This window comes from Diceros bicornis, chromosome X (genome assembly GCF_020826845.1).
Source record: "Diceros bicornis minor isolate mBicDic1 chromosome X, mDicBic1.mat.cur, whole genome shotgun sequence".
NCBI classification, from domain to species: domain Eukaryota; kingdom Metazoa; phylum Chordata; class Mammalia; order Perissodactyla; family Rhinocerotidae; genus Diceros; species Diceros bicornis.
Genome location: NC_080781.1, coordinates 123,551,586 through 123,566,628, shown reverse-complemented (window position 1 = coordinate 123,566,628; position 15,043 = coordinate 123,551,586). Strand labels below are relative to the sequence as shown.

Sequence of the window (15,043 nt, the reverse complement as noted above, 5' to 3'; positions counted from 1 at the left end):
AGGCCGCCAGCAGCGGAGTGCGCACGCTTAACCGCTAAGCCACCGGGCAGGCCCCACTTACAGCACATCTTGATTCAGAGTAGTCACCTTTCAAGTGCTCAGTGACCGCATGTGCCTGGTGAATGCTGTACTGAACAGTGTCAATATAGCCAATCTAAAATATGAGTGACTGGCATATTTGAAGAGCCATGCCTACCCTCACTGCCACCTCAGCCCTTCACGCTCTCTGCTGGAGCCCTTATAGTGTCCCCACCCCTCACTGGGACCACTAGTCCAGCAGGAGTTGTGAGGAAGAAGGGAGGAAGGATGTGTTTTTAACAAATCACCTTGGAAACCCAAATCCATTTCCCAGTAGAAACAATAACAGACACAATAGTTCTATGGCTAAGCGACATTAAGGGTTAAAAAGGCTTTCCTGGGGAGGAAGGTCTGGGAACCTAATCACCATTTAGAACATTGTATTCAGGAGATAGCATGTTCCAAGCTTCCAATATGCACGCAAAGGGACTGTCTGGATCTCTCATTTACACTCGAACTGGAAGCTATGTTTACAAAGAGTTTTTCATTTCAGGACTTAAACCAGTGGGTTCCCTTCTTCATCCCTGCCCCCTCCCCCGATGCAGCAGGTCCTTCAATCCTGTCCTTCTCTGGAGAGCACATTTCTCCCTGAGATGTGGACCAGCTGCCACGTTTGGCCACTCTGTGAAACTAAGAACCCTGTCTCCAGAGCAGTTCTAATTACCTTCGTGAAGCAAAGGCAAACTGAAAAGGACAATATTTGCCCTTTCCTTACGTGTGCCTTGCCCTTCTGCCATCCTCCCACTCCAAACCCAACCTCAAGGCCAAAAGCTCTCAGGTGGCCAGTGCTCATGCAAAACTAGGCAATTTCAACTACATCTTTTCGGTCTCCCCCACCTTTCATTCTCCCCTCTCCCCAGCCCAGCTCAATGTATGCTTCTGCACAATAATAACAAAACAAGCACACAGACAGCTTCGCCCTATTTCTCTTCAATTCCACCTCACGGCTCTTCATCACATCACAGGACAAATATACAAACTCCAGCTTGTAGCTTTCAAAGCCCTGTTGTGGTCCAGTCTCAACTAGCTACAATCCTGACCAGATAAAAAGAATTCTTACTATGTCCTGCTCATCCTCGCTCCCTCACCTCCAATCCATTGGTTAAGAGCCCACTGTTCTCCACATCTCTCATACCTTAGTACAGTCACCTTTTTCTAATGACTAGGACCATGTCTTTTACCATTCTGATCTCCCCTTGGGCCAGGTCTTTCTTGGTGTCACCTTAGGCCTCTTAACAAAGCCTGGTCCAGAGAGGGTACTCAATGAACATATGGTAAATGAATGCCTAGATTTCTATAGCAGCAATCCACTGTCAGACTTATCTTTCAGAAACACTATTTTGACCGTATCACTACAGTGGTGATAAAAGTCAGATCAACAGTTACCTGCAGGGGAGTAAGGGATTGCGGGAAGAAGCAAGAGGCATTTTCTGGGTTGAAATGTTCTGTACCTTGGCCTGGGGTGGTGGCTACATGAATGTATAAAGATGTAAAAATGCATCATTTTTACATCATTGTAAATGAGGCATCATTTACAGTGCATGATTAACATTGATGTATTTTACTATATATAAGTTATATTTCAATAAACAAAATAAAGGTGGCATATGTACATTGGTCTTGTAAAAATACAATTCCATCATATTATAAACTTGAACCTGGGGCTGGCCCCGTGGCTTAGCGATTAAGTGCGCGCGCTCCGCTACTGGTGGCCAGGGTTCGGATCCCGGGCGCGCACCGATGCACTGCTTCTCCGGCCATGCTGAGGCCGCGTCCCACATACAGCAACTAGAAGGATGTGCAACTATGACATACAACTATCTACTGGGGCTTTGGGGAAAAGAAGGAGGAGGATTGGTAATAGATGTTAGCTCATAGCTAGTCTTCCTCAGCAAAAAGAGGAGGATTAGCATGGATGTTAGCTCAGGGCTGATCTTCCTCACAAAAAAAAAGAAAAAAAAAAAAACTTGAACCTAAGTGAAAATGCTTGCTGTAATAAACACCAAACATATCAAATTGTTAACAGTGACCACCCTCTGGGGAAGAGCAGTGGAAACGGGAGGGGAGGGAGAGACTGGGTAGCTTTCACACTTACATATTGCTTGAAATCTTGTTTTCATTTGAGTATTCATTGAGTATCTACTAAAATCTAGGCACTCTCTTAGGTACTCGAGGTACAAATATAGAGAAGTTCAAATATGTGCCCTTAAAGAGCTCACATTAGGGAGGCCAACATGAACACTGATAATCACCATATAATATGCTAATTGCTATAGTTAAGGTCTTGACAAAGTGTTAAGGGATCACAGTGGAAGTTGTTACACTGTTTGCAGTAGGAGTGGGGCAGAGGGGCAGGATGACTTTTGAGAATGCAAAACTAAGATCTGAGGCATGTCAGGCCAACCAGTGTGTCCCAGGCAGAGGGAACAACATATGCAATGGCACAGAAACAATAGGCATAGTAAGTTTGGAGAAGACAGCCTAATTTCTCATTGTGGCTGGAGCCTGAGGTCCAGGAGAAGAGAAGAGAGTGGAGAGACACAGTTGGAAATGTAAGAAGAGCACGAAGGCCTTGGCGGTCCGGCTAAGAAGTCTGGATTTTATTCTCATATGTCATAGGGAGCCACTGAAGAATTTTTAGTAAGGGAATGATTTTTATTTTATTTTATTATTTTATTTCATTTCATTTCAAATGATCAATCTAGTGGCAATGAGGGAGAAGAATCAGTGGACAGCAAGACCAGAGGTAGGGAGACCAATTGCATGGCTGCTGCAACATTGGTCCAGGTGAGGACTGATGAAGGTTGAAACAAAGGAAGAGCCCATAAGAATGAATGGAGACAAGAGAGGTTTAGGATACAGAACAGACAGGACTCCATCATTTTGTCAGCACTCCCCAGTCATCTTCCAGCTGGTGCCTGGTCTGAAGATAGCATTACTCCCTTGCCACAGCTCTAGTCTTCTACTAATAACTCTCCCCTTTTCTTTCCCTTTTTTTTTAACAAGGAAAATTTTATTCACTGCAAAACAAAACAACAAATAAAAGTACAGATAAATAGTGGTGTATATATAAGTGATAAAGGGTTATTTGTATAAGCTTTCACTAAAGTTGTAATTCCTCCATCTTCTACTCTTGTATAAAAGAAAAGAGCTACCAGGCAGAGTACCTCACTCCTAAAATTCTTTCCAGTAAACTATACTTAATTCATAGGTTGGATAAAAGTCTGTAAGCATTCAGTATTTATTTACTTAGGTATAATTGACATATAACATTATTTTAGTTTCAGGTGTACAACACATTGATTTGATATTTGTATATATTGCAAAATGATAAACACAATAAGTCTAGTTAACATCTGTCACCACACACAGTTACAGAATTTTTTTTCTTTTTTCTTATGATAGGAACTTCTAAGATCTATTCTCTTAGCAACTTTCAAATATGCAATACAGTATTATTAACTATGGTCACCATGCTATAGATTACAATCCCCATGACTTAGTTAATTTTTTAGTGGAAGTTTATACCTTTTGATCACCTTCACTCATTTTGCCCACACACCAACCTCCACCTCTGGCAACCACCAATCTGTTCTCTGTATCTATGAGCTCGGTTTTTTGGTTTTGTTTTTTTCCAGATTCCACATATAAGAGAGATCATATGGTATTTGTCTTTCTCTGTCTGACTTATTTCACTTAGCATAACGCCCTCAAGGTCCATCCCTGTTGTCCCAAATGGCAAGATTTCCTTCTTTTGTTATGCCTGAATAATATTCCACTGTATATACATACATACTATTGCTTGTTTATCCACCCATCCATCACTGGACACTTACGTTGTTTCCATATCTTGGCTATTGTAAATAATGCTGCAATGAACATAGGGGTGCAGATATCTTTTTGAATTAGTTTTCATTTTCTTCAGATACAGTCACATGTGCATAACGATGTTTTGGTCAATGATGGACTGCACATATGACAGTGGTCTGATAAGATGAATACCATATAGCCTAGGTGTGTATTAGGCGATACCATCTAGGTCTGTGTAAGTACACTCTATGATGTTCACACAGCAACAAAATTGCCTAACAACACATTTCTCAGAATGTATGTCAGTCGCTAAGTGACACACAACTGTAAATACCCATAAGTGGAATTGCTGGATCATATGGTAGTTCTATTTTTAATGTTTTAAGCAACCTCCATGCTGTTTTCCATAGTGGCTACACCAGTGTACATTCCCCCAAACAGTGCATGAGAATTCCCTTTTCTCCACATCCTCTCCAACACTTGTTATTTCTTATCTTTTTTTTTTTCGGGAAGATTAGCCCTGAGCTAACATCTATTGCCAACCTTCTTCCTTTTTTTCCCCCTTTTTTCTCCCCAAAGCCCCAGTAGATAGTTGTATGTCATAGTTGTACATCCTTTTAGTTTCTGTATGTGGGACGCCGCCACAGCACGGCTTGATGACTGGTGAGTAGGTCCGCGCCCAGGATCTGAACAGGCGAACCCCGGGCCGCCAAAGCAGAACGTGCAAACTTAACCGCTGCGCTGCCAGCCGGCCCCTCTTGTCTTTTTCATAACAGCCATTCTAACAGGTGTGAGGTGGTATCTCATTGTGGTTTTGATTTGCCTTTCCCTGATGATTAGTGCTGTTGAGCATGTTTTCATGTGCCTGTGGGCCATCTGTATGTCTTCTTTGGAAAAATGTCTATCCAGATCCCTTGCCCATTTTTTAATCGATTTTTTTTTTTGCTATTGAGTTGTATGAGTTCTTTATATATTTGGATATTAATCCCTTATCCAACAGATGGTTTGCAAATATCTTCTCCCATTCAGTAGGTTGCCTTTTCATTTTATTGATGGTTTCTCTCCCCTTTTCTTATTTCAAAATAACTATAATCACATGCTTCAAATGGCCAATGGGGAAGGTGAAGAGGAAGCAAGATCAGGGGAGAAACAACTCATCACAAAAGTCACCGCATTGCCTTGGTGGCATTTTGAGTTTTAAATGCACCTTCCACCGTCTCAGTTTGCTCTCACAGGCCAGGTGGCTACTGTTTCACCCAAAAGCACTTCTTTAGCTTCCAAACACAATGCAAGGTTCCCCTAAAAGTCACTCTTTTCCAAATAAAGCCCATAAAATATACTCATGGGCATATGAAAAAGTTATGCTTTAGTTCAAATACCAATAAATGTTTGGAACACAGATCATAAAAAGCATAAGTTTACTTCCTAAATTTATAAGCCAAAATGCTGCCTTTTGCTGATACATGTCGACAAAGGCATGCAGATACCAGTAAGCAAAGCTAGCTACAGGATGTGAAAAAGCAACACTCAAGGGAAATTTTCACGTTTTCAAAGGCTCTATGTTTTCAAATTACAGACTTGTGACATTCCTTTGAAACATCTCTTCCTATTCATAAAAAAAAACTTCTGTCCATTATTTATACATGTGTTTCAGCTATTTCTAGAAAAGTGACTCGGTTTATATTAAAAAAGCATTTCCTTCAATAAAAAAAGAAATCATTTTAAGAATGCGGATTCAGACACCAAACTATTCTGAATACTTATATCATTATACACCCCAGTCTCATGGCTCACTTTCTTCTCAGTGCCCTCAAATTGCTTTGAGTTAGTAGTAGTGACAAGCTTACCTCTGCTATTCACTGAATAAAAGGAAATTATGATTCATAGCAAAACAAAACATACGAAACAGCAGAACCTCAGCCAAAGCTATTAAGAACTATCATATAAAAAAACTCCACTTTTTAAAACCACATATTAGTCTTATAAGGATACACTGGAAATTTTAAAATATTACACAGGGTTTCACCCTAGCTGTGTACACTAAAGATCCCATTGTATAAATGTAATGTTAACACTTGTGACACTATGTATAAAACTTGTCTACGAAGCAACACATTTCATGTAGCACAAAATGGTTGCATTTCATGTTTTTTATATGGTCCCCAAATCAAACTTAATTCCATCCATGCAAAGCTGACTGCAAACAACAGGTATGACTAATTTTAAAAGAGCACATAGCCATGTCCTAAGGGGTATTCAGTAAGAAGTTACTAAGTCCTAGGTGAAATACTATATTCACATACTCAACAGTATATGTTAGTGAGAAATTCCAGTCACAGTAACTTTTCACAACAAGATTTATTGTCAGAGCTTGTAAGTGGATATACTGGGAATAGTTCCACGCCTATTAGGAAAAAAAGCCCTCCCCACCAAATGCACAACTCATGTCTGTCACACCACCAATAGAATTGAATCTTCTAGTAGGAAAAGAATTTGTTTTGCGGTGTTGGATATAACCAAGACCTGAGAAACAAGCAGTTATTTTGAGAAGAGATAAACAATAGCCCTCCAACCATAGAGAAATTGAAAAATACACTTCACCTTATTCTTCAGAAAAATAAGCTACAAATAAAACTCTTAGCATCTAACTCTGCTGAAAGAACCCCAGGCTCCTAATGAAGAGTGAAGTTTTAAGTAGGAACTAAGATGCCTGCTGACAATCAAAGACAGACCTATTTGATAAGCAGTGTGACAGAAAATAGACATTTATGGCTCTGAGCTATTAGCAAGTGAAAGACTAGACTAAATTTTAAGGAAAATTCACCAGATGTTCTAAAATTTCAGATCTTCCAAAATGGCTAAATCCCAAAAGCAAAAGAACAAATAGTTACCACACGCTGAGGAAGGGTTGGGGGCGGGCAAGAGGGAGTGGCTCAAAGAGACTCAGAAAAAGACAAGGCTACCAAAATCTGGCATATCATTAGTAATTCAGGTAGAGATAGCAAAATGACAAGAACATCACTAAGGTTATTAACCATTTCCTAGCACACGGAGTTATCATGTTAGATTAACATGAAAAACCTAAAGAACCTTGGGAAAGCATGAAGACTAAATAAGAAGATAATGAATGATTAGTAATTAAAAATATTACGCAAAGTATCTTCCCATACCTGACCTACAGAAGAAAAAAAGATCAAATTCAATTTGGAAGAATGGTTTTTACTTTAGGAAAAAATGTAGTCTATAAGATGGCAGGATAAAAAGAGCTAACAGATGAAATTTCCACTAAAAACAAAATCCAATTTTTCCCCTCTGTTCATAGAACTCTCTGGAGCCTCTAAAATACCATGGATAAGTTACACAGCCACTAAAATTTTAAGTATGAAGACTATGTGAAATCCGGAATAATTCATGAGACAAAATAGGTGGAAAAAGCAGAACACAAAGTAATACGCACACTGTGATTAAAATGCTAGGTAAAAAGATGTAATTACAGTTGTTAAGAGGGAGTGCGACTTTCTTTTTCCTTTCCAAAGATTCTGTAGATATTGCCATGAAAGTTTTATAGATCAAAAACCATTTTTAAACTAGGAGGCTTGGCATTCAGAAAAATGTTAACTAAGTTATTCCTTTAAAGAAAAAAAAAGGCACACTGCTTTGTAATTTATCCTTTTTACTACTTCGAATTAAGGAGGACTTCAAATGGCCACAGTACAAATGGCGGGTTCTTATCTGTATTAGTACCCAAAGGGTGTAGACTTGCAGACTTAGGATGTACAAACATCTGCTTTTCTATGTGGAAAAAACAGTCACACCCTCTCGAGAAACTGACATTTTTAAAAAGCTTATGGCATTTTGAAAGATGTCTACTTGCTAGATTTTTCTAAATAGATGAATCAAAAACTGAAAACAAAGCATGGAAACCAAAACAGTTTTAAGGGGAACCTCCTAGCCAAACTGTTAATGGAAGCTACGAGTTACAAAATTAAAGCCTCCCTTTGGTTTTATTTCTGAAGGAACACTCCCTCTGGCCAACGATTCAGTTTGGTAGGTTCCATTCTTTTAAACACCTCACGCTGCTGAAATGGATTACAACACGTCCAGGCTGCGCCTCCCCAGCAATATTAAGACAATTCTGAGAAAAAGAGGGCGTCTAGCAAAAGACGTCAAGGATTATGGTAATATATTTTTTGAATTTCAATACGCAAGCAGGGCTTATGCAGGTTGATTTAATAGTCTGCGTTCTCTTTTATCTGGCCACTGCAGGCAAAGCAGTTCTTTATCTCATCACCATTAGGAACATAAATTAACTATCCCACGGAGGTTAAGTCCTCCCCACTTTTCTCCTGTAGGTCAGAATCCTGTGAATCAAATCATCGAATTTGACCATTATAACTGCGCGCAGTCGAGTCCTCTCCTTCCTTTCTTTTCCCAGGACAAATCCCTACGTGGCCAACACAAACCTAATTTACGATGTAAATAGGTAGGCCAGGTCTCTAAAAAGCTCTGCCCCTTGTGGGTTCCGACTGGGCATCTCCCCGCCCCACCCCATCGCGGCTTCGGTGGAGTCTCCAATGAAACACTAACAGTAGCTAAGGTAACAGAGCCTGGCTTAACCGGACCAATTCTGGAGAAGAAATGGAAAGAGTTTCGCCGGGTCTGGGGGTTGGGAGGCTTGCTCGGCGGACAGATTTTCCATTGGGTGGGGGCGGGTCAGAGACCACAGAAGTGCAAACGCAGTAGTCTAATCTTTGAAGGCCGGCGGCTGGCTCTGCCACGCTCTCAGCAGGAAGGGGAGGGGAGCAGGAGGAAGAGGGGGCGAAGGAGAAGCAGCGAGGAGCGGGAGGAGGGGGAAGAAGGAGGGGCCGGAGGAGGAGCCCGGGCTCCAGGAAAGCCCGCGCGCCGGGCGCAGAGGACCTCGGGGCGGAGTCGCACGCTCCGCCCGGCCCCCGGGCCGCAGCCGCGCGTGGTGCGCCCCGAAGGGGCGGGCCCGCCCCGCAGCCTCCCTCCGGGGCTCGGGCCCTCCTTCCCCTCTCCTCCCTCCCTTCCCTCCTTTCCATCTCAGCAGCGCCCTCAGTCTCCCTCTCTGGCTCATACAAAAGCAAAATGTCCGCCATCTTCCAGGCGGCTGCGGTCGTCGCCGCCACCGGCTCTGCCCTCCTGCGGTTTCTCCCCGGGGCTGCCCCTCCCCCGTCCCCTCTCCCCGACCCTGGGCGCAGCAGCTCCTCGGAAGCCGCCGACTGCACCACTCCGCCCGCCCTCTGCGCGCCCCCCCCCGCCGCCCCGCACGCCCCGCTGGGCGACGCAGGACCGCCTCGGGTGGGGGCAAGGGGGTAAGCAGCTCTGGCGACTTGCTCCCGCCCGCCCCACCCCCCTTGATGGCCCCTTTACCTTAATGCAGTACGGGGGTTCGTCGTAGGTGACCAGCATGTACCTGTCTCCGCGGCTGGCCGGGTCCCGGGCGCGCAGCTGCGGGACGAGGGATGACGGAGGGGGCCGCGAAGGGAAGGAGGGAGGAGGGGGCGATACAAACGTTACAGAAGCACCTAAATCCACCAACCCCCCCATCCCTCGGGAGGTCTCCCCATCTCTCCGCTCCCCTCCCTTTACCTTCAAGAATAACTCCACAGCGCCTTTGGCAATGTCCAAATAGGAGGTGCCCAGGTCAGTGCGCTGGTTCATAGAGGCGGACGTGTCTATGAGGAACAGCAGGATGGGCATCTTCCCCTGTACCCCTAGCTCCGCTCCCCACTTTCCTGGCCCTCTTGCCCTCACTGCCGCGTACTGCCACCCGAACCCTCAACTCTCGCAGAGCCAGGGTGCAGGGAGCAAGAGGAAGAGGGGGAGACGGGACAGGACGGATGGAACTGCTCGCGTCCTCCTCTTTCTGCAGCCCCACCTCCTCTCCCTTCAAGGGAACTTGAAAGTGTGAGCGTGTGTAGCCCTCGGGGCCCTCCCCCTTCCTCTCCTGCCACCACTACTGCTGCCGCGGCCGCCGCAGGGACTACTGCCCAAGCATCCGTCCGCGCTCACTCAAGCGCTCGCCCCAGACTGAGAGCTGTCTCTGGTCACCGACACACAACTTCTGTCCGCTCACCTACCATCGGCACCATGTGACCAGACCCCACGCCATTGGCTGCCAATTATGTGGCATTTGCATATTCATTAGATGACAGGGCAAGGGGAGGGACTTGTGCGAACCCTGGGAGTTGAAGTTTGAACCCAGGCAGGGGGTAAGGGGAAATGTTAAGGACCATCTTTTAAAGGACTTGGAAGCTGTTAGGATACTTAGGGTGGTTTGGGTGGATTTTCTCTTGCTCTTGGAAGATGATGATTTGAAAGGAAGAGTGAATTTGAGCAACAGTTGTACAGAAGTACCGAAGCAGATGCTTGGACAGGCTGCACAGAAAACGCTCTGCTAACTGCAATCGATCAATCCTGCCAGTGGCTAAGACCAAAACATTTCAGAAGCAGCAAACTTCTTTCCTGGCAAGACCTACTCACATTCCTTTAGATCATTCCCCACTCTTGATTAGTATTTGTAAGTGAGTTCCTGGCTTTGCATTCCATGTATATCTATCTACTTAGAAAGGAAACTAAAGCTTAAACTCAGTTACCTAAACTGGCCTTCTTTAATGTACTAGCTTCTTCAGTTTATTGAGCTCTTTGAAGTATTGGCCTGCCTGTGGTAATTCCACCCACTGTTGTGTCTGCACAGCCTTCATACATGGAGGTTTGCCAACTCAGGTTCTGAGTAAACTCACATTTATTAAGCACCTATGAAGTGCCAGGTGCCCGCGTAATCTTTGAAATAATTATGGTAGATGGTATTATATTCAATCTTCAGTAAAGAAAAGTGCAGCTCAGCAAGATTAGGGCAACGATGAGGGAGGCTCTTAGGTCTGGCTCTATGGAGAGGCTCAATAAGTGGCCAACCACGCTTGGCTGACTACTTCATGTAACACATTTTTTAAATAAAACTATTTTATTGAGGTCATATTGGCTTATAACATTGTGTAATTTCAGGTGTACATTATTATATATCAGTTTCTGTATAGACTGCATTGTACTCAAACCCAATAGTATAGTTTTTATCCGTCAGCATACATATGTGCCCCTTTACCAGTTTCACCCTCCCCTCACCCCTTACCCCTCTGGTAACAACTAAACAACTTCCTTTCAAATCATTAGTTCTCCTTATCCATGTGTTTATATTCCACATATGAGTGAAATCGTATGGTATTTGTCTTTCTCTGTCTGGCTTATTTCACTTAGCATAATACCCTCAAGGTCCATCCATGTTGTTGCAAATGGCACAATTTTGTCTTTTTTATGGCTGAGTAGTATTCCATTGTCTATATATACACCACATCTTCTTTATCCATTCATCTGTTGATGGGCATTTGGGTTGCTTCCACATCTTGGCTATTGTGAATAATGCTGCGATGAACAAAGTGGGGGCATAAATCTCTTTGAATTGTTGATTTCATGATACCCAGTAGTGGGATAGCTGGATCATATGCTATTTCTATTTTTAATTTTTTGAGAAATCTCCATACTGTTTTCCTTTAACATATGGAGGTGTATATTCCTAGAAGTATGCTATGCACCATGTGGAATCCTGAGCTTCAGTGAGTTTATGATTTCATTGAAGACAGAAGATATATATATATAATATACATAATCTTTTATATATTGTTTGTATTATATATATATATATATATACACACACACACACACATTCAATAATATTTTCAGAAAAATAAGATTTCAGAAGAGGCCACATGGCATTATATGAATCAGGGACAAACAAGTGATGCAAATAAAAAATGCAATGGAAGCAATGGTTCTAGAAGTTCAGAAGGTTTCTTGGATGAGGCACAAAGTGGGAAGGGAGGGATTCTGGGTTGGAAGGAATGGTGTGAACAAAAATTCAGCCAGAGATAACAATATGCATGTCGTCTTTCAGGCCGGTCTGGTGGGATAACACCTGGTGGGAATTAATGGGGAGATAAGGATGAAAAAGACACTAGAAGTTCCCATTTCCATTCTGATACGAATAATACTGGAGAAGGGTAATGCCTACATGGGCTAGGGTGCTAAAAGCGCGGGACTGGTCAGGGCTGGTGTGTTAGTTTTCTATGGCTTTGTAGCAAATTACCACAAATTCAGCAGCTTGAAACAACATATACATTTATTACCTCACAGTTGCCGGGAGTCAGGGGTCTGGACATAGTGTAGCCGGATTCTCTGCTCAGTCTCACAAGGCTGCAATCAAGGTATCAGCCGGGCTGTGTGTTCATCTGGAGGCTCAACTGGGAAAGAATCAACTTCCAAGCTCATTTAGGATGTTGGCAGTATTCGTTTCCTTGTGGCTGTCTGCTGGCTGGAGGCCACCCTCAGGTGCAGTTCCCTGCTATGTGGCCCGCTCCATAGGCTGTTCACTGCATGGCTGTTTGCTTCTCCAGGGCCAGCAGGGACATCATTGACTCCAGTCAGCTAAGATGGAGCCTTGTATAATGTAACTTAATCATGAGAGTGCCATCCATCACCTTTGCCATAGTCTATTGACTAGAAGCAGGTCACAGGTCTCACCCACGCTCAAAGAGAGAAGATTATATAGGAGGTAACACCACTGGGTGAAAATCATGGGAACCATCTAAGAATTCTGCCTAACATTAGGTGGGGATGGGATTATTACCTGGAAACAAACTTTGCCTAGTTCAGTTTTTGTTAAAGTCAACTCCAAGAAATAATATACCACTTTCAGCCCACCAGATAAATGCATGGGGTTGATTGGTTGCTTAAATTATCCTTTGATTGAAGGAGGACAAGATTTCCTATTAGGCATTTATATTTTATTACATATATATGTATGATATCTATATAATAAATATAAATATATAATATATAAAATATAATAAATATAAATATGTTATATACAATATATATAAAATATTATTAAATAAATAGTAAATAAATTAAATATTAATAAATATATAAATGTTTATTTTAATAAATATATAAATAGTAATAAATATATATTTATTTGTAAATATATAAATAAATATAGTAAATTAATTAAATATTAAATGTTAAATAAAATAATAAGTAAACATATATAATAAATATTTATATATAAAATACCATTTGTGAAGTGGGGTATATCACAGTCCTTATTTATATATTTATATATATAAACATATTTATTTAAATAAGTAATTATAAACATAAATATTATAGAATAAGATATGATAACCATGTAATATTATGTATTATAAATTTATATATATGCACTGTGATATGCCCCAGTTCACAAACGGTATTTTAAGATGACATAAACAAAATCTTCTTTATACTTTCCCCACAACTTTTCTAGAATGAGTGTGCTTTACTTTTATAATCAGGAAAGAGATTATGTTTAAAAATTACATTTTTTATGTTAAAAATGTAATATGTTACAAAATTACAATTTTTTTGATTACAAAGTAATCAAAAAAAAAAGGCCTCCCAGGTGAATACTATTGAAACCGTTTTCAGAAATGATTTACCAGTGTTGGGGAAGCACAAATGGTCTCAGTCACCCGGTGCTGCAGAAGCTGAGGGCACGCAGGACCCACGGGACCGCCCTCAGGATGTGCTCCCCATGCAGGTGAATGCCTTTGAGTGTATGTTTTTTCTAACAGGCGTGTTATTGATCCTTTTCGGCATAAGCTCAAATAGAGTTGAAATGATGTAAATATAGAATCTGAAAAATACCCGTGTCTCATTATAAAACTACAAAAGTGACAAGATACAAAAAATAACCATCTGGTGCATGTATGAGCTGATTCAGATTAAACCAAACCCCAAGCCCTCAGCATGAAGCTTCTCTTCTTCACTTCCTGGAGGAAAGGAAACCCTGCATTATGCTAGAGTGTGTGTAGACCTCTCCATCAACACTAAACCCCTCAGAGCCCTTTCTACGTCTTTCTCTGCTACAGAACATCAGCCCCTGGTGTTGTAGGTTAATTTGTGCTTTGGCTTTGTCTCCTACTGGAATGGAAACTCCTGGAGAGCAGGCAGAGCCTATAACCAATGCCTGGTGCGAAGTACCTGCTACATAAATGTCTGGTGAAAGAAGTGTTGAATATGCCATGGCTGCCACTCTTGCACTGTCTTCTCAGTTCTCCTTTCCCAGCCCTGCCTTGCTGCCCCTGCCTGCCATCCCCCACCTGAGCAGAGCGGTTGGCCCAGTTCCCTGTCCCTGTGGATGCAGGGCCTTTTGGATTTGGGTCCCAATAGTCCCCTTCAGGCCAAGCCCTTGAGCTGACCCCTCCTCCTCCCGAGAGCCTCTGCGGCTTCCATTTTGTGCTACTCACACTTCCTTATGAAATGGCTCTTTTTTGGGCCACTGCTTGCTGTTTGGCTCCCTCGGCCAAATCCTCTTCCCAACTGCTTCCAAATTTCAGGCCCATTTTCATGGCCAGGCCTCTGGCCAGTTAACGGAATTCTTTTCTCCATTGCAGCTCTATGACCTGCACTAACCATCCTGTCTTCTCTCCGGTTTTCTCATGCTTTTTGAACTCATGAGCTCTTGAAAATAGTTTCCTCTTGCTTCTTCATGTCTCTGCTCTTTATCAGCTTTTCTTTCACTAGTAGCCTCTAAATCAATTCACTTTAATTCCTCACCATACTCCCCCATTCCAGACTTTTCTACTGCATGTCTGGAGTTACCAGACATCTCTCAGGAAGGAATTCCCACCAAGCACTGCTCCTGGCCTTCATTCCCTTCGCAACAAATGTTAGCATACTTTGCCCCATGTTTACATTTTGTGTAGTTGGCCGTGATGTGGTCCACCACCATACAGCAGACCCTTTGTTTTGGTGAGGGATGGTTTGACTCCTCACTCTCCAAAGATTTGTTACCTTTTGCCTTTAAGCAGGCCCTAATGACCACATCTTGACAAAAAGACCTTACTTAACTGATTACTACCCCCTCCCAAATCCTGCCTTTCCTGGCTCAGAGGGGAGTAAACTCTCACTGTCTGGTTTCTCCACCACCCACTCCCTCCTCAAGTCTGTGCAATCTGGTTTCTCTCCCCAGCACTCTTTGGAAACTGCTCTGAGGTCCCCAGGGGCCAGCTCCTGGCCAAATCCAATGGTCTGTTCTATA

The 15,043-nt window shown here is 42.6% G+C and overlaps 1 protein-coding gene across 7 annotated transcripts in view; it reads right to left on the bottom strand.

The window, feature by feature from the left end:
• Positions 1-9,953, bottom strand: part of INTS6L (integrator complex subunit 6 like) — a 53,608-nt gene extending 43,655 nt beyond the window's left edge. For all 7 annotated transcript variants that reach the window (XR_009217690.1, XM_058536814.1, XM_058536816.1 and 4 more), the window contains exons 1-2: positions 9,499-9,953; positions 9,280-9,357 (exon numbers count right to left, since the gene is read on the bottom strand). Coding sequence is in view for 6 of the 7 variants with exons in the window: in XM_058536814.1 (XP_058392797.1) it covers positions 9,280-9,357; positions 9,499-9,609 (189 nt within the window). In the remaining variant the exon portion in view is untranslated. The remainder of the gene's footprint in view (positions 1-9,279; positions 9,358-9,498) is intronic.
• Between the last annotated feature and the right edge of the window lie 5,090 nt (positions 9,954-15,043).